This window comes from Xyrauchen texanus, chromosome 46, assembly GCF_025860055.1.
Source record: "Xyrauchen texanus isolate HMW12.3.18 chromosome 46, RBS_HiC_50CHRs, whole genome shotgun sequence".
In the NCBI taxonomy this organism is placed as follows: Eukaryota; Metazoa; Chordata; class Actinopteri; order Cypriniformes; family Catostomidae; genus Xyrauchen; species Xyrauchen texanus.
Genome location: NC_068321.1, coordinates 2,849,753 through 2,872,645, shown reverse-complemented (window position 1 = coordinate 2,872,645; position 22,893 = coordinate 2,849,753). Strand labels below are relative to the sequence as shown.

General features: G+C 38.5%; 1 protein-coding gene across 1 annotated transcript in view; it reads left to right on the top strand.

The window, feature by feature from the left end:
* LOC127638570 (leucine-rich repeat serine/threonine-protein kinase 2-like) overlaps window positions 1-22,893 on the top strand; it is a 97,439-nt gene that overhangs the window by 48,986 nt on the left and 25,560 nt on the right. The window contains exons 31-34 of the mRNA XM_052120147.1: window positions 6,081-6,299; window positions 15,087-15,288; window positions 19,654-19,742; window positions 19,833-20,020. Of these exons, the coding sequence (XP_051976107.1) occupies window positions 6,081-6,299; window positions 15,087-15,288; window positions 19,654-19,742; window positions 19,833-20,020 (698 nt within the window). The remainder of the gene's footprint in view (window positions 1-6,080; window positions 6,300-15,086; window positions 15,289-19,653; window positions 19,743-19,832; window positions 20,021-22,893) is intronic.

Sequence of the window (22,893 nt, the reverse complement as noted above, 5' to 3'; positions counted from 1 at the left end):
ATTTTTATTTTGTTTATCTTTCCATTAAAATCCATAGCTGTACCTAGATCCAGCTCTCTTGACTTTTTTCCTAGCGTTACAGAACAACTGACCATAAAATTGATCTAGGTGTGAAAAATCAAGTGTTTTTGTCTTGTTTTCCATTTAAAATTGTAAACAAGACAATGTCCTTGTCCTTAAAACAAGATACATTTACTTGAGAAGCAACATAGAAGATATTTAGACTTGCTTTAAGAGAATGTATCTTAAATATACAGTAAGTGTATTTTGTATTTTTAATATTATATTCAACATTCTCAGATAATAATTCATTTATGCAGTATAGTTGCTAAAGTAAATGTATATTGTTTTAAAAGAGTTTTAGGTATTTATATTGGAAAACAAGCCAAAACAAAAACAAATCATAAACTTATTTTGTTGTAGTGTAAAATGAGGTGAAGACTACCCCTATCTCACGTTTTTGTTCACTTCAGTCCACCTTTAACTCACAAAAACACTTATTAGTAAAGCTAAATTTTCTTTACAATAAGAAATGCACAGTGACATTTATTATGATTCAATAAGTCGTGAGTCATCACGTTATAATCTAGCTGTAGCAAGTGCGGTTTGAGGGACGAGCGTCCCCCGTGATCAGCCGGTGCAGTTTCAGTCTCTCCCCTTTAGATCGGGAGATTCACATTCACAACTCATAGAAGAGGCGCTGACCACACAGTGAAATGCCAGTTTCGGAGTTTGTAGTTATTTACATGACCTTCTTATTTGAACTTTTATAAAGCTATAATGCATTAAATATAACCATAATCCTACAAATAAAATACAGCACTTTTGACTACAAAATAAATAAATACATTTCAGATGCTACATTACCAAAATAAAGGCCGTTACACATGGGACGTGGTATCTAATAGTGTTTTGTACAGTCAAGGCGGTGTTGGCATCATATCTGTTGCCATAGTTTCAATCAACAAGAAACCTACACCCATCAACAGCTGACCTGCAACCTCTGTAAGAGAAAAATTATTCACTTATTTGGCCTTACCTCATTTAGAAATGCCCTGTGGCAACAATATTGAACAGTATATTTAAGATGCAGTTGGACCTAATAGATTTTAAATTGGGCTAACTTTGTTTCTTCAACTGTTTTGGTATATATAGTTAAATCAAATCAGTAGTTTGTCATAATCACTCATAATCATAATCAGATCATGAGATAAAACATGAGATAACAAATGATAAAGTAAAAATGGCACTTGTGTTTATTGTTAATTTGTGTTTGATCCCCTTCAAGAGAACCTGATTCTTTAATTTTAGACACAATTTAACAATGCACTATAATTTATTATTTGTTGTTACAATAAATGTGTAGTTGCGCTGCAATGTTTTTCAATTACTAACATTATAATACTTTTTTCTTTTTAGTTTTTACTAAATCTTTATGATATATTTTGTTATATACTAACTTAAATTTGTTTTCGGGGCAAGGCAAGGCAAGTTTATTTATATAGCACATTTCATACACAATGGTAATTCAAAGTGCTTTACATAGAAGAGATTAAAATAAGAAAATTAAAAAAAAATAAGAATAATTGAAACAGTTTAGAATATAAAATAAAATACAGTACAAACAGTCAGACACACAGTGGCACAGTGCTCATTCAGTAAATGCACAGCTAAACAGATGTGTTTTGAGTCTGGATTTGAATGTGACTACTGTAGGAGCACATCTGATCTCTTCTGGAAGCTGGTTCCAGCTGCGGCTGGCATAATAGCTAAAAGCAGACTCTCCTTGCTTAGAGTGAACCCTTGGTATTTCTAGCTGATGTGATCCTAATGATCTGAGTGATCTTTTGGGTTTATATTCAGTGAGCATATCTGCAATATATTGAGGTCCTAGCCCATTGAGTGATTTATATACCAGTAATAATACTTTAAAATCAATCCTAAATGTAACTGGGAGCCAGTGTAAAGACCTGAGGACTGCTGTGATATGTTCATATTTTCTGGTTTTGCTCAGAATCCTGGCAGCAGCGTTCTGTATGAGCTGCAACTGTCTTATGGTCTTTTTGGGAAGGCCAGTGAGGAGTCCATTACAATAATCCACCCTGCTGGTGATGAAAGCATGCACAAGTTTCTCCAGGTCTTGACTGGAAACAAAGCATCTAATTCTTGCAATATTTTTCAGATGATAGTATGCTGATTTAGTTATTGCTTTGACATGACTACTGAAACTGAGGTCTGACTCTAGAGACACACCAAGATTCCTGACTTGACTTTTAGTTGTTTGACCCCTAGCGTCAAGGTATGCATTCACCTTGAGAACTTCATCTTTGTTTCCAAACGCAATGACTTCAGTATTGTCTTTTTTTAACTGAAGAAAGTTTTGGCACATCCAACTGTTTACTTCATCAATGCATTGGCACAGGGAGTCAGTGGGGCTGTAATCGTTAGGTGATAGGGCAAAGTAGATCTGTGTGTCGTCTGCATAGCTGTGGTAAGCAATTTGGTTCTTTCTCATTAAAAACCAAATGGGCCTAGCCCTCACCCTCCGATCCAACAGGCCCCAGATGTGCTCAATGGGATTAAGATCCAGGCTCTTCGCTGGCCATGGCAGAACACTGACATTCCTTTCTTGATTCCTTCTTGTCTCCCTGTAGAGCTGTCTGAGGCGTACAGTACAGACATTGCAATTTATTGCCCTGGCCACATCTGCAGTCCTCACGCCTCCATGCAGCATGCCTAAGGCACAATCACGCAGATGAGCAGGGACCCTGGGCATCTTTCTTTTGGTGTTTTTCAGAGTCAGTAGAAAGGTCTCTTTTAGTGTCCTAAGTTTTTATAACTGTGACCTTATTTGCCTACCGTCTGTAAGCTGTTAGTGTCTTAACGACCGTTCCACAGGTGCATGTTCATTCATTGTTTGTGGTTCATTGAACAAGCATGGAAAATGTTGTTTAAACCATTTACAATAAAGATGTCTAAAGTTATTTGTATTTTTACAAAATTATTTTTAAAATACAGAGTCCTGAAAAAGGGATGTTTCTTTTTTTGCTGTGTTTTTATTTATATATATATATATATATATATACATACACTGCCGGCAAAAAGTTTGGAATAATGTGCAGATTTTGCTGTTATGGAAAGAAATTGGTAATTTTATTTACCAAAGTGGCATTCAACTGATCACAATGTATATAGTCAGGACATTAATAACATGAACAATTACTATTACAATCAGAAATCTTAACCTTCTTCAAAGAGTTCTCATAAAATAATCCTCCATGTGCAGCAATGACTGCTTTGCAGATCCTTGTTATTCTAGCCATCAGTTTGTCCAGATACGCAGGTGACATTTCACCCCACACTTGTAGCACTTGCCATAGATGTGGCTGTCTTGTCAGGCACTTCTCACACATCTTAGAGTTGTTGTGGCAAAAAAAATTATTAACCAACCATTATCACTGCGTAAGAGACACTCTGAATCAAACAGTCTTTTAAAATAATTTATTCTTGCAAGAAGGACCCAGTCATTACACAGGAGTTACTCTGTGCCATGAGCGAGACGCTGAAGGGGAGGGCTGACTGGTTTTTTATACCTCTTGCCCAAGGTCTCCCACAGAAGCAGATCCTCCCCCTCTGCATTCCTCAGACACAGGGGCATTCCCTTGCAATGACTATCACTGATTATCACTGTAGCAATAAATTTCTACATCAGTTCCCCGCTTTTTATCATTCAGATTACTCAATCACAATAATAAACAATAAGACAAATTTTAAGTCATATCATCACACTTACACTCTTCTTCTCTGATTTTCGCATAAATGATCACTCTCTTAAACATTTGTGAAATAACATTTGGAAAAAGTAAAAAAAGCTTAGGCTTTTTTTTTCTTTCTCATTTGACAGAAAACCGGTGTATCAAATTTGGCAAGCTTGCTTTGAGATTTCCCCATACTGGCTGTTTGTGTTCCTCTGTGTATTTACCGTTCAACGCGCGTCTAATAACTGTCAGACGTCTCCAACAGATCTGATTTCTTAACCCAAGATCAGTTAAGGGTTGTTAATTACGGTTTACTCAAAATCTTTCTCTGGAGTACGTTCCAGCGCTCAGTATTTCAGCTAACCTAATTAAACAACTTTTGCGAGAACTCAGTCTCTGTTAGAAAACCTCTTGACCTGTTCGTAGGTCTCAGTTTCTGCTCGAGAACCTCTTGTACTTGCACCACAGAAAACAGTCTCAGCCACTATGGGTTCACTCACTTTTATACCAAAATAAATAATTTGGTTGTCACTTACCAGAGATATTTGGGTTGCCACGGGTTCCTTTTCATTTGATTCCAGTGGAGTTTCTCCTGGCCCTGATGCGGTCGGCCCCTCTCTTAAGCTTACGAGGTAGAGCTGGAACTTCTCAGTCCAGGTGGCCAAACACCGTCCGAACTCAGGTCCAGAAGGCACTTCCAAGGAATCCCACTTCTGACACCAAATTGTTGTGGCCAAAAAAAATTATTAACCAACCATTATCACTGCGTAAGAGACGCTCTGAATCAAACAGTCTTTTAAAATAATTTATTCTTGCAAGAAGGACCCAGTCATTACACAGGAGTTACTCTGTGCCATGAGCGAGACGCTGAAGGGGAGGGCTGACTTGTTTTTTATACCTCTTGCCCAAGGTCTCCCACAGAAGCAGATCCTCCCCCTCTGCATTCCTCAGACACAGGGGCATTCCCTTGCAATGACTATCACTGATCAATGAGTATCAAAATTTCTACAACAGAGTCTAGCTGATCTCACAAAAGCTCAATGAGGTTAAGATCATAACACTCTTTTCCAATTATCTGTTGTTCAATGTCTGTGTTTCTTTGCCCACTCTCCCTCCCTTTTGCTATACAAAAGCATAGCCTTCATTCCTCAAAACAATGATTGACTGATGAGTTTCTAGAGAAAGCTGTTTCTTTTTTGCCATTTTTGACCTAATATTGACCTTAAGACATGCCAGTCTATTGCATACTGTGACAACTCAAAAACAAACACAAAGACAATGTTAAGCAATTTAGTGATTATTCAAGGATAAGGTGTTTGAGTGATGGCTGCTGTCTAGATTTGATAAAAAATGACTTTTTTGAAATAGTGATGGTGCTGTTTTTTACATCAGTAATGTCCAGACTATACTTTGTGATCAGTTGAATGCCACTTTAGTGAATTAAACTACCAATTTCCTTCCAAAACAGCAAAATCTGTCAATATTATTCCAAACTTTTGGCCACCTGTGTGTGTGTGTGTGTGTGTGTGTGTACATACACACACACACACACACACACACACACACACACACACACACACACACACACACACACACACACACAATATCACAATAGCTTATAAGGATGCAAAACTCCTGCCAAAGCGCTGCGGGGAATCAGGATGCTGAAGCGGCCTGTTCACCAGCGAAGCTTCAAGTGGCGAGGCGGAGTGAAAATCCCGCCAGCTGACACGTTTATGTCATTGGCGAAGTAGTAGAAGGCTTCTAGATGAAAGATGAATCGCTGTCTTGAATGAAGAAAATTCTGAGGAATGGTTTGCGTGCCACAGGGCGGGGCTTAAACACCATGGCCTATTTTAGAATTGCTGTTATTGTAGAAAGGTTTCAACTAGGTTGTATAGAAGGACACTCCCCCGTAGCGTCAGCTTAGTGACGCATTGTCAAGTGCACTGATTCGTAAGGGAACAGTAGTTAACATGAACTGACAATGAACAAAACTTTTACAGCATTTCTTAATCTTGGTTAATGTTCATTTCAACAAATAGTAACATTTTATATCAGAAGTTGTATTTGTGAACAAGTTTATGCACTCTGAACTAATATGAACTAACAATGAACAATTGTATTTTTATTTAATTATATGAACAAAGACTAATATATATTTGAATGTATTTCATTTTTATGTTTTAAAAATTAAATGCTCATGGCATAATATGTTGTAAAACAGAGTTGAAGCAATAAATAAATGAAGAATGTGTTCTTGCACTGACTTCCATAATCTCTCTCTCTCTCTCTCTCTCTCTCTCTCTCTCTCTCTCTCAGGCTATAGCGGGTCAGTCTCCTGTGATAGTGGTTGGTACTCATGCAGATGTATGTGAAGAGCGCCACTTCCAGGAGTGTGTGGTGAAGCTGCGTGAGGAGCTGCTTTCTCAAACAGGCTTCCCAGCAATCAGAGAGAATCACATACTGTGTGCCTGTGAGGAGTCAGATTCCATCAGCACTTTACGCAAAGCCATCTACAGAGAGCTCACTGGGTTCAAGGTGATTTTTAATGCATCTGTACATGGCAATGGTGGTGGTGTTGCTCAAAGACATTTGTACTTATAGACAACATGAAATAATAAACCTCATTCACTCTGGGCTTTGATCACGTTATATCGGTGGGATCAATGCCAGGGAGCCTTCTGTGTGAACGCACACCGGTGCCAGAATTCCAGAAAATTTGATCCCCGGATCAGACACTAGTAACATCAATATGATGCCAACTGACTGTACTGACTTGACTGTACAAAACACTATTAGATATCACGTCCCATGTATAACAGCCTTTATTTTGGTAATGTAGCATCTGAAATGTATTTATTTAATTGTAGTCAAAAGTGCTGTATTTTATTTTTAGGATAATGGAGATTGACATTTTCACATTTCCATTCAAGACTTTTAAAAGCAGTTATATTTAATGCGTTATAGCTTTATTAAAGTTCAAATAAGAAGATCATGTAAATAACTACAAACTCCAAATTGAAAAGAGTAGGAACCCTGAAAGAAATGGCAGTGCTAGTCCAAAAAAGAAAAACACTAACAAATAAATGGCAAATTAATAATTATTATTGATTGTAATAAATGCTGATGTCTAAAAAAATATATAGTTTTACCTTGTCGGTGTAAGCTAGGAAGGTAGGCCTGTTGAGAATTAAAATAATGTACAAATGCAATTACTGAATTGAATGCACAACTTAATTGTTGCAGGGCAGTATCATTGAGAAAAAATAAAATAAAATATATATATATATATATGTATATATATATATATATATATATATATATATATATATATATATATATACATTTATCCACTTTTCTCCCAATTTGAAATGCCCAATTCCCACTACTTACTAGGTCCTTGTGGTGGTATGGTTACTCACCTCAATCCGGGTGGTGGAGGACATGTCTCAGTCCGTCAATCCCTGCATTTCATCATGTGGCTCATTGTGCATGACACCACAGAGACTCACAGCATGTGGAGGATCATGCTATTCTCCACGATCCACACACAACTTACCACACGCCCCATTAAGGGCGAGAACCACTAATCACAACCACGAGGAGGTTACCCTATGTGACTCTAACCTCCCTAGCAACCGGGTCAATTTGGTTGCTTAGGAGACCTGACTCGAGTCACTCAGTGCACCCTGGATTCAAGCTCAAGACTCTAGGGGTGGTAGTCAACATCAAATCTCGCTGAGATGAAAAGGATGAAAAATAGCGTAAAGCTTTGATAATAGTAGTCCATATTACTTTTGCGTTAAATTCTTCTGAAGTCATTATTCCCTTAAAGTCTTCCTCTCTGTCATAGATCCCAAATCCCCTTTTTGAATGCAGATTTTCAAACTTTGCCTGCTGTGATTGGTTGAACTGGTGATAGGGCTGGGCGATAAAACGCTATCGATATACAGGTGAAACTCGAAAAATTAGAATATCGTGCAAAAGTTCATTAATTTCAGTAATTCAACTTAAAAGGTGAAACTAATATTTTATATAGACTCATTACAAGCAAAGTAAGATATTTCAAGCCTTTATTTGATATAATTTTGATGATTATGGCTTACAGCTTATGAAAACCCCAAATTCAGAATCTCAGAATATTAGAATATTACATGAAATCAATAAAAAAGGATTTTAAATACAGAAATGTCGGCCCTCTGAAAAGTATAATCATGCATATGTACTCAGTACTTGGTTTGGGCCCCTTTTGCATTAATTACTGCCTCAATGCGGCGTGGCATGGATGCTATCAGCCTGTGGCACTGCTGAGGTGTTATGGAAGACCAAGATGCTTCAATAGCAGCCTTCAGCTCTTCTGCATAGTTTGGTCTCATGTCTCTCATCTTTCTCTTGGCAATGTCCCATAGATTCTCTATGGGGTTCAGGTCAGGCGAGTTTGCTGGCCAATCAAGCACAGTAATACCATGGTCATTGAACCAGGTTTTGGTACTTTTGGCAGTGTGGGCAGGTGCCAAGTCCTGCTGGAAAATGAAGTCAGCATCTCCATAAAGCTTGTCTGCTGAAGGAAGCATGAAGTGCTCTAAAATGTCCTGGTAGACGGCTGCGTTGACTCTGGACTTAATAAAGCACAGTGGACCAACACCAGCCGATGACATGGCTCCCCAAACCAACACAGACTGTGGAAACTTCACACTGGACTTCAAGCATCTTGGATTGTGTGCCTCTCCATTCTTCCTCCAGACTCTGGGACCTTGGTTTCCAAATGAGATGCAAAATTTGCTCTCATCAGAAAAGAGGACTTTGGACCACTGAGCAACTGACCAGTTCTTTTTTCTTTAGCCCAGGTAAGACGTTTAACATTTGAAGCCCATGTCCAGGACCCGTCTGTGTGTAGTGGCTCTTGATGCAGTAACTCCAGCCTCAGTCCACTCCTTGTGAAGCTCCCCACACATTTGAATGGCCTTTTCCTGACAATCCTCTCCAGGCTACGGTCATCCCTGCTGCTTGTGCACCTTTTTCTTCCACACTTTTCCCTTCCACTTAACTTTCTATTAATGTGCTTTGATACAGCACTTTGAGAACATCCAACTTCTTTTGCAATTACCTTTTGAGGCTTTCCCTCCTTGTGGAGGGTGTCAATGATGGTTTTCTGCACAACTGTCAGGTCAGCAGTCTTCCCCATGATTGTGAATTCAACTGAACCAGACTGAGAGACCATTTAAAGGCTCAGGAACCCTTTGGAGGTGTTTTGGATTAATTAGCTGATTAGAGTGTGACACTTTGAGCCTACAATACTGAACCTTTTCACAATATTCAAATTTTCTGAGATTCTGAATTTGGGGTTTTCATAAGCTGTAAGCCATAATCATCAAAATTATATCAAATAAAGGCTTGAAATATCTTACTTTGCTTGTAATGAGTCTATATAATATATTAGTTTCACCTTTTAAGTTGAATTACTGAAATTAATGAACTTTTGCACGATATTCTAATTTTTCGAGTTTCACCTGTATATCACGATAATGAAAATCCACAATAAGCTTTTGAGGAATATTTACTGTGTGTCGCTAAAACACAAGCAGTTTGGCTTTCTCAAGCTGCGTTTCCACTGGGGCGGACGAAATCCGCTCATAGGCGCTCACAGCGCTAGGAGAGAGCTTGCTCCACACCGCTGCCAATCTTACGATCCACCTCGCGAGCATGACACTCGGCTTTCATAGGAATGAATTGAAAACGCTCTCGCTCTCGCTCACAACGCACCAGTGGTAACGTAGGTTTAGACTGGAGGAACTTGCTAATGCTAGCTGCCTTGCTAATGATTAGGTTACATCGGACACCGGATTGATTCCATCTGCACAGCAAGACTTCATGACAAAGGTTGTGCCCTCTTAAGAGAGCGACAGAACAACAGTGATGTGGACAACAGCTCTGATCTTTCTGTGCTGCAATCTTGAATATTGTTCTCTAGCAACAAACATGCATCATTTCTGCCCTGTCCCGCTCCGCACACGCTCCGCACTCTTTTCCCTGCATGTGTGTAGACATGAAGCGCTCCGCATGAGTTATCGTGGTTTCAAAGCACCTTTTAGACCATAACATTTTTCCCTTCTAAATGTATCTTTATTAATCAGCATGTTACAAGCCTTTAATAATAAACAAGTCTGGAATCGATAAAGAAAGACTAAAATTACTAGTTGGTAGGCTAGTGTCACACTTTAATGAAAATATACAAATGTTTTTTACATAAAAAAAAAAAGTTTTCTAAATGTTCTCTCGAGACACCCCTGAACCCACATTCAGCATCATTCCACAGTCACAAGGGCTTCTATGCCCCATACTTGGGTATCTGAATCTGAAGAAATATAAAAAATATTTCATTTTAATGTAAAAATATTCCAACAAATGCTGGACTGCTGTCAATATGCTTCAGAACAAACAGATGATCTTTTAACATTCATCTTCAATTGATAAACAGTAAAAGACAGTAAAATTGGTAAAGGATCCTGCAGACCCCACTGCTTTAGCCATCTCTGGACCCCCTGTGCAGTTTTGTAGAGACTATTTTGACTGTTTAGAATTTATTTTTTCTTCCATCAACTTTGAAATAAAAAAAAGAAAGTGCAATGTGTAAATGTACACTCACCTAAAGGATTATTAGGAACACCTGTACAATTTCTCATTAATGCAATTATCTAATCAACCAATCACATGGCAGTTGCTTCAATGCGTTTAGGGGTGTGGTCCTGGTCAAGACAATCTCCTGAACTCCAAACTGAATGTCAGAATGGGAAAGAAAGGTGATTTAAGCAATTTTGAGCGTGGCATGGTTGTTGGTGCCATACGGGCCGGTCTGAGTATTTCACTATCTGCTCAGTTACTGGGATTTTCACGCACAACCATTTCTAGGGTTTACAAAGAATGGTGTGAAAAGGGAAAAACATCCAGTATGCGGCAGTCCTGTGGGCGAAAATGCCTTGTTGATGCTAGAGGTCAGAGGAGAATGGGCCGACTGATTCAAGCTGATAGAAGAGCAACTTTGCCTGAAATAACCACTCGTTACAACCGAGGTATGCAGCAAAGCATTTGTGAAGCCACAACACGCACAACCTTGAGGTGGATGGGCTACAACAGCAGAAGACCCCACCGGGTACCACTCATCTCCACTACAAATAGGAAAAAGAGGCTACAATTTGCAAGAGCTCACCAAAATTGGACAGTTGAAGACTGGAAAAATGTTGCCTGGTCTGATGAGTCTCGATTTCTGTTGAGACATTCAGATGGTAGAGTCAGAATTTGGCGTAAACAGAATGAGAACATGGATCCATCATGCCTTGTTACCACTGTGCAGGCTGGTGGTGGTGGTGTAATGGTGTGGGGGATGTTTTCTTGGCACACTTTAGGCCCCTTAGTGCCAATTGGGCATCGTTTAAATGCCACGGCCTACCCGAGCATTGTTTCTGACCATGTCCATCCCTTTATGGCCACCATGTACCCATCCTCTGATGGCTACTTCCAGCAGGATAATGCACCTTGTCACAAAGCTCGAATCATTTCAAATTGGTTTCTTGAACATGACAATGAGTTCACTGTACTAAAATGGCCCCCACAGTCACCAGATCTCAACCCAATAGAGCATCTTTGGGATGTGGTGGAACGGGAGCTTCGTGCCCTGGATGTGCATCCCACAAATCTCCATCAACTGCAAGATGCTATCCTATCAATATGGGCCAACATTTCTAAAGAATGCTTTCAGCACCTTGTTGAATCAATGCCACATAGAATTAAGGCAGTTCTGAAGGCGAAAGGGGGTCAAACACAGTATTAGTATGGTGTTCCTAATAATCCTTTAGGTGAGTGTATATGGTGATAAATATCGATATCGAACAATATGAAAAAGATTATCGTGATAACAATTTAGGCCATATCGCCCTGCCCTAACTGGTGATGTTTGGTGTCATATAGGGCAACAGTGCCCGCCCACTTTTCTGCTGTCATAAGTGTTTTCTTTAGGGATTGCACAAAATCCTCCATGAAAAAGGAGTTGTAAGCCATGAACCAAATCAACCAGCTACAGGGTGAATCAGAACATTACACATTTTGAGTTAAAACAAAAAAGCATTTGGAAATTTAACAAAGACTAAGGTGACTAATGACTAATTAGAGTTAGGAGTTGGCAAACCTGGCATTCAGTTAAAGGGGTCATGACATGGGTTTTTTTATTGTATTATTATGTTCCCTTAGGTGCAATTATAGTATTAATATATTTTTTTTTAAGAAAAACTTTTAAAATCTAGTGATTTATGACCTTTTCCCACCCTGTTTCTCATCCTCTGATTCAAAGAGTCTGTTTTGGGGGCGTTTTCCATTTAAGACTTCAGTGTTAACGCCCACTGTTATGATTGGCTAACGTCAGTGCCTATGTATCAATTATTGACGCTCCCAGCCAGAACAATATGCAAGTAAACTAAGTAAAAACACTGTGATTATTCATAATGAATGAAATTGCGCTTTAAAAAGTAGTTTAAAGTTTAAAATAGATTACTTACAGTTTGCGTCGTCGTTGTTCCCAGAATAGTCGGCACGGACTTATCTTTGAGCAACAGTTTTCTGGCAAAGCCAGCATCATATTGAGATTTGTTCTCAAAACAGTCATCCTTAAAATGTACAGAACAAACGCTTAAGTTAACACTGCCGTGACTGGGACGTCCGCAAAAAATAAACTGCATCCATTTTTCCCTGACGTCTGGATCTTTCGGCAGCTTATTCAGAGGTTTTGTTTGACCACAGCCAGGAACAGCACATCTGTGTGGCATCGTAATTTTCCTGTGCACAAGTAGTCTCTGTCAGAGCTCGCTGTCCATCGACTGAACACTTGTGAGGCGCACGGCGATACTGAAATGAGCGTAGTTGTCTTGCGCTTAAAGCGTAGTTATCTTGTGCTGGAGGCGGTCATATGCAAACGCTGGTACGTCACTTCTAACCGTCACGTCACTTCTAACCATGAATCCAGAACGAGCTGTATTTTGAGCTTGATTAAATAAATGATTCGTTTAGAATGGGGAGGACGTCTTAAAATATTAAACTTGCAGGATGTTTTAATGATACAAAGACCTCTTATATACCAAAAGATCAAGGCAAATTTGGTTTCTCATGTCATGACCCCTTTAATGAAATGAGATTGGAGGTATGGGTTAGAGCTACTTTGACTTATAAAAAGCTATCAAACATTTTGAAGCATCTGCTGACGTGGACCGAGCCTTGCTAAAAAGAGATCTCAGAAGACTTACGATCAAGAATTGTTGCTTTGTTGCTAGACAAAATCTATAAATGGAGATGTTTATTACTGTGGCTACTCTCACTAGAAGTGGCCATCCAGCCAAGATGAGTCAAAGTGCACACTGCAGAATGCTCAATGAGGTAAAAAAGAACCATAGAGAGACAGCTACAGATTGAAGGAATCATTGGAACTGGTTAACATCTCTGTTCATGAATCTACTATACGGAAAACATTAAACAGGCATTTTGTCCAGGGCAGGACACCAGGAAGGAAGCCGCTGCTTTCCAACAAATACATTGCTGTGTGCCTGAAGTTCGGCAAAGACCACCTCGGCACTCCACGATGCTAATGGGAAAATGTTTTGTGAGCTGATGAAACTAAGGTTGAATATTTTGGGAAGAACACACAGCAATGCGTATGGTGTAAAAAGGGAACCGCATACCAACATGAAAACATTGAAGTACAGTGGAGGGAGCATCATGATTTTGGGCTGATTTGCTGCTTTGGGTCCTGGAATGTTTGATATCATCGAGTGAAAAATGATTTCCCAAGTTAATCAAGATGTCCTACAGGATAATTACACGGTGACTGTGCGCCAGCTGAAGCTCAGTAGAAGTTGAGTGATGCAGCAGGACAATGACTTAAACATCGAAGTAAATCCATTACAGAATGGCTTCAAAAAAAGAAAATCCACCTTTTGTAGTGTCCCAGTCATAGTCCAGACCTTAACCCAACAGAGATGCTGTGGAATGACCTCAAGAGAGGCGTTGACACCAGAAATCCTAAGAATATGACTGAGCTGAAGCAGTTCTGTCAGGAAGAATGATTCAGAATTCCTTCTGTACGTTGTGCAGGTCTAATCCTCAGCTACTGGAGACACTTGGTTAACGTTATTGCTGCCAATGGAGGATCAGCCATTTAGTAAATCCAAGAGTTCACATACTTTTTCCACAGCACTGTGAATGTTTAATGGAATGTGTTCAATAAAGACATGAAGATTATAATTGCTTGTGTTGTTCTCTTAAGCATATTGTGTTTGTCTAAACTTGTGACATTGATGAAGATAAGATCACATTTTATGAGCAATTAATCCAGAAAACCAGCTAATTCCAAAGGGTTCACATACTTTTTCTTGCCACTGTAAGTATAGGATTCATATATTTATTTAAAAATATTCAGATGTAAACAAATTAGTAGTTTGAGAGTGTAGGGGGACCGACTCATCACTGCATCACTTGCAGTGCATCAGTGGAGGAGGCGGTCGCTACAGAGCTCTTTTGGTGCACTTTGTTTGCAGCAATTCTCTGTTTAGTGAATGAACAAATACAATATTTAGGGGGGAAATATTCCTTTAACAAAAGCCCCTGTACATTATTCTAAAGTAAAAATGGTTGGTGATGGTGATGCACTTTACAGAATTTTGTCTCGTCTAGAGCTGTCAGAATTAATGCATTAATGCATGCGATTAATTAAAGGATAACGTGATTAACGCATTTACCGTCAATACAGCATAAACAATATAAACACTTGTTGAAAGGGCAGAACCCTTGCGACGCGTCTGCCTGGAGTAATTATACTGACGCACACTTCTTTTTAGTACATTTCTATCTTTATACTGTGGTAGGAAATATGTTAATAAAGCATTAAATTGCTACATATTTTTTTTTTGTTTACTAAGATGGAAATAAATGCATTATGACAGGAAAATAAATATTTCAGCACTTTCAAAATCTGCTATTACATTTACATTTATGCATTTGGCAGACGCTTTTATCCAAAGCGACTTACAGTGCAATTATTACAGGGACAATCCCCCCGGAACAACCTGGAGTTAAGTGCCTTGCTCAAGGACACAATGGTGGTGGCCGTGGGGTTAGAACCTGTGACCTACTGATTAACAACCCTGTGCTTTAGCCACTACGCCATCACCACGCCACACCACTCCTATTAATTGCGATTTAAAAAATGTAATCGACTGACAGCACTAGTCTATTCACATTTTTGGTTTCATATTGCTCTATTGTGAATGTGTGCTGTGTTTTTAGATTCAGGGTGAGCCTGTGATGGGTCAGCTGATTCCAGACTGTTATGTGGAGTTGGAAAAGAGAATCCTGCAGGAGAGATCTCGTGTTTCTGATGAATTCCCTGTGCTTAGACACCGCAGACTGGTGCAGCTGATACAGGAAACACACCTGCAGCTGGAGGAGGGAGAGTTACCACACGCTGTACACTTCCTCAGCGAGGCCGGTGAGACAGACATCTTTACTCTTATTGACAATTCCTTTTCCTGATTCTGTATTCAAATTTGTCTGAGCATGTCCGGTCCAACTTATTCTGGTCAAGATCTGCACATTTAGACAGGAACAGACCATCATGTAAAAAACCAACCACAGTTTGTGATGTTTACGGGAATGTAAATCTGAAATCGATAATGCCACAAAAATAAACCGGCTTGCAAGATAGCCGGATGGGATGGCCAATAGGGAAATAAAAATATAGATCTTTATTTTTAATCATGATATTCAAGAGAAGTGCCCAACAAAACAGACTTGTGTTAGATCAGTTAACTGCTGCTCAGTTAGGAGTTTGTGTTCTTGTAGGAGTAACATGCTGTAATGTATCCCTGATAATGATGCTGATGGACATTTGGTGTAATCCTTTTGATATTAGCCTTTATTGCTTGCTGCATTTTGCCACTGATTGATAGGGCAATGGATACCCTTGTATCTACTCAGTATGCTCTTTTTCATGCTAGAACTGAATCTATGCGCAACTAAGAATACCACTCTTTGATTATTTGTGTAACCTGAAATCAATTGTAATCAATTTGTTTTTGAAATCAATTTCATTGTTTTGATTGGTAATTATATTAGTGGATGCAAATCTTTTACTCTCTTCTAGTCAATTCGGGAGAGAGATGTTTGGTTTGTCGTCTGAAGAATGGTACTATCTATGCAATACGGTTGATTGGTAAGAAAGGAGGTGATCCATGATTGGTCAATAGACAGTGCAGAAGGAGAAACTGGGTTGTAAAGTACCACTGTTGAATAGTTTAGGTCACATATGGTATTCTTCATCATGCATTCACTGACTAAACTGAGAGCTCGTGGTTCTTTTAGAACCAAAGCGGGCAGTGTGAGAAATATAGATTTGCTCTCAGTTTCAGGCCTCCATTGTCACTAGTCTTTACTGTCACGTAGCACTTGTTTTTCTGTTCCTTCTGCTCTCCTTATCTGAAGCTCAAGGATTTCTCAAGCTCGTCTTTTAGTACAAACTGGTATAAACTGGTATTCTGATAGCGGAGAGCGCTGCTTAGACTTGCACACAGATAGAGATGTCTGTTATTGACGCATGACGATTTTCCTTGACGGTATAAATATGTTTGATTGTCAATAAATCTTTGAAGATGATTTTAATGATGATATAAATTTTGTGTCAGTCTCTGCCCTTGCAAGCAAATCCCTGAGCGAGAGGACAACGGAGAGTGCTGGGGGCGAAAACCACGAACTACATAGATTATAGGAGAAATAATCTAATAGTTATTCAAAAAAGCAATCCACTACAAATTACATATTACTTCTATAAAATGTAATCAAATATCTTTACTGATTACGTAAATACTTTACTTTGTTTAATCAGTATTTAGATTACTTACTACTTTAAGATACATCCAAAAATACTTTTCATTGTAAGTTTGAGGTTTTTGCTCAGAATTTAAACTAATGTTTATATTTAAACCTAAGTCACACACTCAGCAACACCACAATTTTTCACTTACAATGATTTGAACCATTCAGCTGTCAAAGAACCTCAAAGAGATGTACATATGAACATAATTCATGTTTTAAATTCTGCACATGTAATTACATTTTAGAAATGTGTATAACTCAAGTAATGTACTTAAAAGTAATTAATTTAATTGAAAGTCAGTTACTGTAGTCTGATTACTAAAAAGTAAAATGTAACGTGTTACACTTATTTACTCAAAGTAAATGGATTTTTTGTAATCACATTACACTTCACTAGGGATTTCAACCGGGCTGAGAAAAAAAATTATAATTTTTCACTGAAATATTTCCAAAATTCAAATTATATTCATGTAGGGGTGAAATCTAAGACACATCTGACTTTTAAATCGACAGTTTCTCCTACGTCCAATCAATGTAAATAGGTATAGTATTTCAGAGCTCCTTGATATAAACCAATCAGCACCATGTTGTAACAATTGTTTATTTCAAAGAGCATATCTGGTTAACAAATATTCTTAAAATGTTAAAGTCAAAAGATTTATCCAGTTCATTAAAAAAAAAATCTTCATTAAAAAGAAAAATGAGAAAATAATTGCTACAATAGATGGTTCTATCTTAACTTAGTGTTGCACATACTGGTGCCATAGTACTTTAACAGACTTCTATCTTTTACTATGTAAGCATGCGCAAGACCATTGTGCCGTGTCTCGCTGGGATTTGTTCAGCATCCCGTGCAGTAACTATGCAATTTTTTTAGATACAGATTTAAAAGTAAATTCAACCTTTAATAATAATAATTTCTAAAAGCCTTTCTCAGACTCAAAGAGCTACAGCATGTACAGAACAAAATAATCAAACATGTGAATAAAAATATATATAGAAAAAAAATATATAAAAAAGAAAAAATACATTAAAAAAAATATACAATTATAAATTGAAAACTTGACTAAAAAGATGTGTTTTAAGAAGTTTCTTAAAACAATCCACAGAAGCAGCATCCCTAATAGATGAGGGTAGTGTGTTCCATAACTTAGGAACTTAACGTTATAACTTAACGTTATAGGAAAAGGCCCTTCCCCCCATGGTTTTTAATTTACAACGAGGCTGACACCGAGAGTGAGAGCCAGCAGAGCGGAGAGAGCGAGCGGGAATGGATGGAGTAACCAAATCACAGATGTAATCTGGAGCCAACCCATGTACTGCTTTATAGGTTAAAATCAGAATTTTATAATCAATACGTGGCTGAACTGGAAGCCAATGCAGTTGCTGGATCACGGGTGTAATGTGATGGCGTGAGGATGTATGAGTCAAAACATGTGCGGCAGAGTTCTGTATATATTGCAACGTCCTAATAGAATTTGCTGGTAAACACGCAAAAAGAGAGTTACAATAATCAAGCCTTGATGTAATAATGAAGGCATGGATAAGCCTCTCTGCATCAGGCCTAGAGAGAAATGGTTTAATGTGTGCAATGTTCCTCAGATGGAAAAAAGCAACCTTTGTTATGTTTTTAAAATGTGAATTAAAAGTTAGCTGGGCATCAAAAATCACACCCAAGTTACGCACCTGGCCAGAAGGGGACAATTGGGTATTGTCTACAGAAATTTTTAAATCCTTACATTTACTGACATTAATTGGAGTACCAATTAATAAGATTTCAGTTTTGGAGCAATTTAGTTTTAGAAAGTTGAGTTTCATCCACGCTTTAATTTCCAACAAACAGTCAGAAAGTTTTGAAGAGGAAGAATTAAGATCAGGCTGAAAGCTGATATAAATCTGGGTGTCATCCACGTAACAGTGAAAGCTCAAGCCATACTTCCGAATGATCTGCCCAAGAGGCAGCATATAAACACTAAATAAAACAGGCCCCAAAACTGACCCCTGAGGGACACCCTGACACAGAGGCACAGTCAGAGATATGTTAGAACCCAGGTAGACAAATTTTTTTAAATGTAAGTCATCATCAGTGCTTGGCACACAACCAAAATTCAAATTCTTTTTTTAACATTCAAATGTGCATTTTTATCTTAAATTTGACAAATATTCTAATTTTGAATTTTATTTTGACAGTCTTAAACTTATTACTTAGTCCTCGTCCACACTATGGCTACATCCACATTAATCCAGGTACATTTTCAAAACAATCTACATCCACTGCCGTTTTCCCTAAGTTTCTCGTCCACACTGAAACATATGAAAACACTTTATTGCATATAGTATGTAAACACAAATTGTTTACTGTTACTGGACAGCAATTCCGAATAAACATCCTGTTGCCTTTGAAGGAATGCAATGTGAAGGTTGTACAAAGTAACATTTATCTTTAACAATGCTGTCAAAGTAGATAGCAGGCACAACAACACCTCCACAACATGTGTCGCCATCTTGATTGTTTTGGTTGAATGGATCACATGACCGTATCACAGGACAACAAATATGTCTTCGTTTTCAGATATCTTAATTTTCCCTGTCCACACTGCGAAGACTACATTTTCAAATTCATCCAGTAGGGAGAGCATTTTCGAAAAGCTCAGTTTTCGCTGGGCAAAAATGCTGTCGCTGTGTGATCGGAAATTGACATTTCTTTTCAAAGATTCAGTGTCATGATTACACACTTGAGCAAATCCAGGAACTCTTTCTCAGAAGACTCATTGTCGCAGCCTGGTGTGTAAACATGACTTTGTTTCCCAACAGACTGGTAAAATGCTTGTGTACCCTGACTCCCAGAGGTTATGCACTTATGTCCAGCCAATCAGATTGGCGCTTGTGGTTTTGGAAAGCTCTTGCCATTTTTATCAGTCGGTCAGTGAGCATTCCTTGGGCATTTCATCTGAAACTGAGAATGCTCTTCCTCTCTTTCCAGGTGTTTTGCTGCATTTTGATGATCCAGTGTTGCAGTTAAAGGATCTGTACTTCATTGACCCACAGTGGCTTTGCAACATCATCTCACAGGTAACATGCACACACATATCGCTATTTGACTCATTGACAGTAATATTACTATAGAAATATTTTTCTAATATCTGATGTGTTTATTGACAGACATTGACTTTGAGGAGTTCTGGTCAGTGGGAGAGTGCTAGAGGAGTAGTACAGCGCTCCACTGTAGAGAGGTTTCTGGATAAAAGCCGCTGTTTCCCTCAAGATCACCTCACTCAATACTTCAAATTGCTGGAAAAGTTTCAGATCGCCCTACCCTTTGGAGATGACCAGTTACTTTTGCCCAGCAGGTAGTCATAGGTCTTTGTTTTTCAATCAAATTTTGAAAGCTGCAAGCAGCGACGAAAGGGCCCTCACACCCTGGTGCACGTTGGGGCTGCTGTGCCAGGGGAATGTCACACAATTTTTTTTGTTGCATTATTTGTACTTAAATGTTGTTAAGAGTGTAACACATTGTAAAACATGTAATTTCCTGTTACCAGTAGATAGCGCTTTGACTATAACTGAATATTGGCATATAGAAGTGTTCAGGCCGAGACTCTTATAAAACATGTGAAGTTTGGAGCAGATTGGAAATTATATGTTTAAGTTACAACAACTTCCTGTTTCATGGCAAAACACAAAAGTATGCTAGGCCACCATGGCCATACCGTTCAAAGAAAACTCAAAAGCTTCGCAGCTTGGCATCGCAAAGGCCTTTAGATTAGACTGACCGAATATGATGTCGATGTCGAATTTAATCTCTCGAAGTTCGTTAAAGTACGAAGCCTGGAAATGGCAAAAACTGAGCAAAAATTTAAGAGAAAAATATAAATGGCTGGCTTCTTGTTGAGTTTAGGACATGGGTCCAAGATACTTTTTTGTAGGTGAGGTATTGACATGTTACACATGTGTACTGCTTTTAGTACGTGTAGGTGAAACATGGTGTAATGCGCACATCGTTGAATGTTTGTAGGTGGTGCTATCAAGCCATTTTGCCACACCTACTTCTGAAACCCATATCAGATGTACATTTTCACCACTTCTGATGTGTGTGCAAAGTGAAATGATTTTTCGAGTATGTTTAGGCCCTCAAAAATGTGATTCATTTAGGAAAAGAATATGTAATAATAATAATAATAAACGGAGCGGTGCGGTGCTCGGGCCCTATTAAGATAATGGATTACTCTAAAAGGCCCAGATATACTTCTGGAGAAGTTGAAATTCTTCATCCAGGGTCAAAAAGAAGTTCTAAACACCTGAGCAATGGTATACTGTTTGCGAACATTCAGACTGCCGCCACACCGCTAAGGAAGGTGTTTAGAAGTACATTTAAATAAGAGGACGCTCAGTAAAACCTTAACTACTGTGACATTAAAATGGGTTATCAATGACTTTATGCCACATTCTATGAGTATAATTCACATGAGGTCAGTAAAAGAAGTTGATTTAACCACTCGATGATGATTTTAAGTAATATACAGTATATGCTGTAGAAAATGTTTAATTTGTATTGTTTACATTTCGAATTCATGACGTAATGTGCTAACACGCTATGCGTGACCATAATATGCATAGGTTACATTCAGAGCATGTGAGTGGAGTGAGAGCGAAGCATTGAGCGGAGTTCCACCTGAGCGGAGAACGGATTCAACTCCTCTCATCGCCGCTTGCTCAACCCAGAATGTGCTTCGTGATATGCTGGTTTAGGAATCTGCAAAATAAGCAATAGGCCTGAGGTTATGGAGTTCAAACATTGTTTTAGTGAAGTTGCAAACCTTATAGCCTAAATAAATGCAAAGTATAAATCAAGGTTAAAAATGAGGAAATCGAAAGGGAGTGTGGAAAGACCATTGCAGACACATTTCCAGAAAGCACGAGGATGTGCTGCGTGAACATGGTGAGAGTAGGCTACACTACTATTCAATAATAAATGAATAGATAAGTAGGTAGTAAGGTATATTGTTATTTTGCAATCATGTCAGTGCAATTGTCAGCTAGATGCAGGCCCGGTTCAATGGGGTTGTGAACGTTAGAGCACCCTCAATTGAATATGTAAGCTTGATAATACTGTATATTGGCAAAGCATATTTCATTGAATCCCGGCAAACACACAACAGAACCTCTGTATCAAACCTTGTGGTCAACTTGTGATAAATCGTCTGATATTCAAAATTTTTTAATTATCGACCAAAACGACCAATCACTGGTTGTTTTGTTGTTACGTTCCATCCTGTTACTACAATAATAGACCGTGTGCAACACAGAGTCATTTAAACGGTCCGCATATCAGAGATATTGCTCACGGTTCTGTGACTTTTCCAAGTTCATTATTTCTGGCAGATGCGTTTGAGCTCATAATGTGAAAGTTCTCACCTGTTTCATTCTCCCTCTCTATCCTCAACAGTTCATCTTGTAACTTAAATGTCTTGTCTAATGATAAAAAGGCAAATATCAATAAAACTAATATCATATACCATCTGCTCATTTAAACAGATGTAATAAACCAACCTCACACAACTTCAGCAGATTCAGCATCCTGTGGAATACTCATAAATCTTCCTCTGAAGCATGGATTTTATCAATACAATACAATACAACAGAGAAATATTTGACTGATTACAAAGGTTTATGAAATGGTAACAAAGGTCTGGTAGAGCCGATTATCTCACAGACGTTGTAAACCAGCACAAAACAGCGAGATTTTATATACTAAAACACAACAATACAATCACATCATTTCAATATTAATGTGTACATTACTAATCATTTGATAATTTAATAAATGTCGGCCTATAGCCTATATTTCACCCAGAGGGGCACCCCAGCCCACGTGGGCAAAGGGGCAGTTGCTCGGGACAATGTAGCTACCCCCTGTGTATGTGCTTGGATACAAGTATACTACAGAAAAATGTCATGAGCTAACATTTTTACTGATGAGCGTGATCAATACATGAGAAGAGTGTCCACTTGGGTCGTGAGCGGTTAAACGGTGCACACACGCATAGAGCAGTTGTTGAACGGAGTGTCACACCGCTCCGCTTCGCTCACATGCTCTGGTTACATTGTTATTGTAATTTATTATGACACTGACAGTACTGCAAAGATGAGTGTATGAAAGTGTTGATGTGCAGAATAAAGACAAAATATTGATGATAGTCACATCTTACTTTGAGCAGATGTG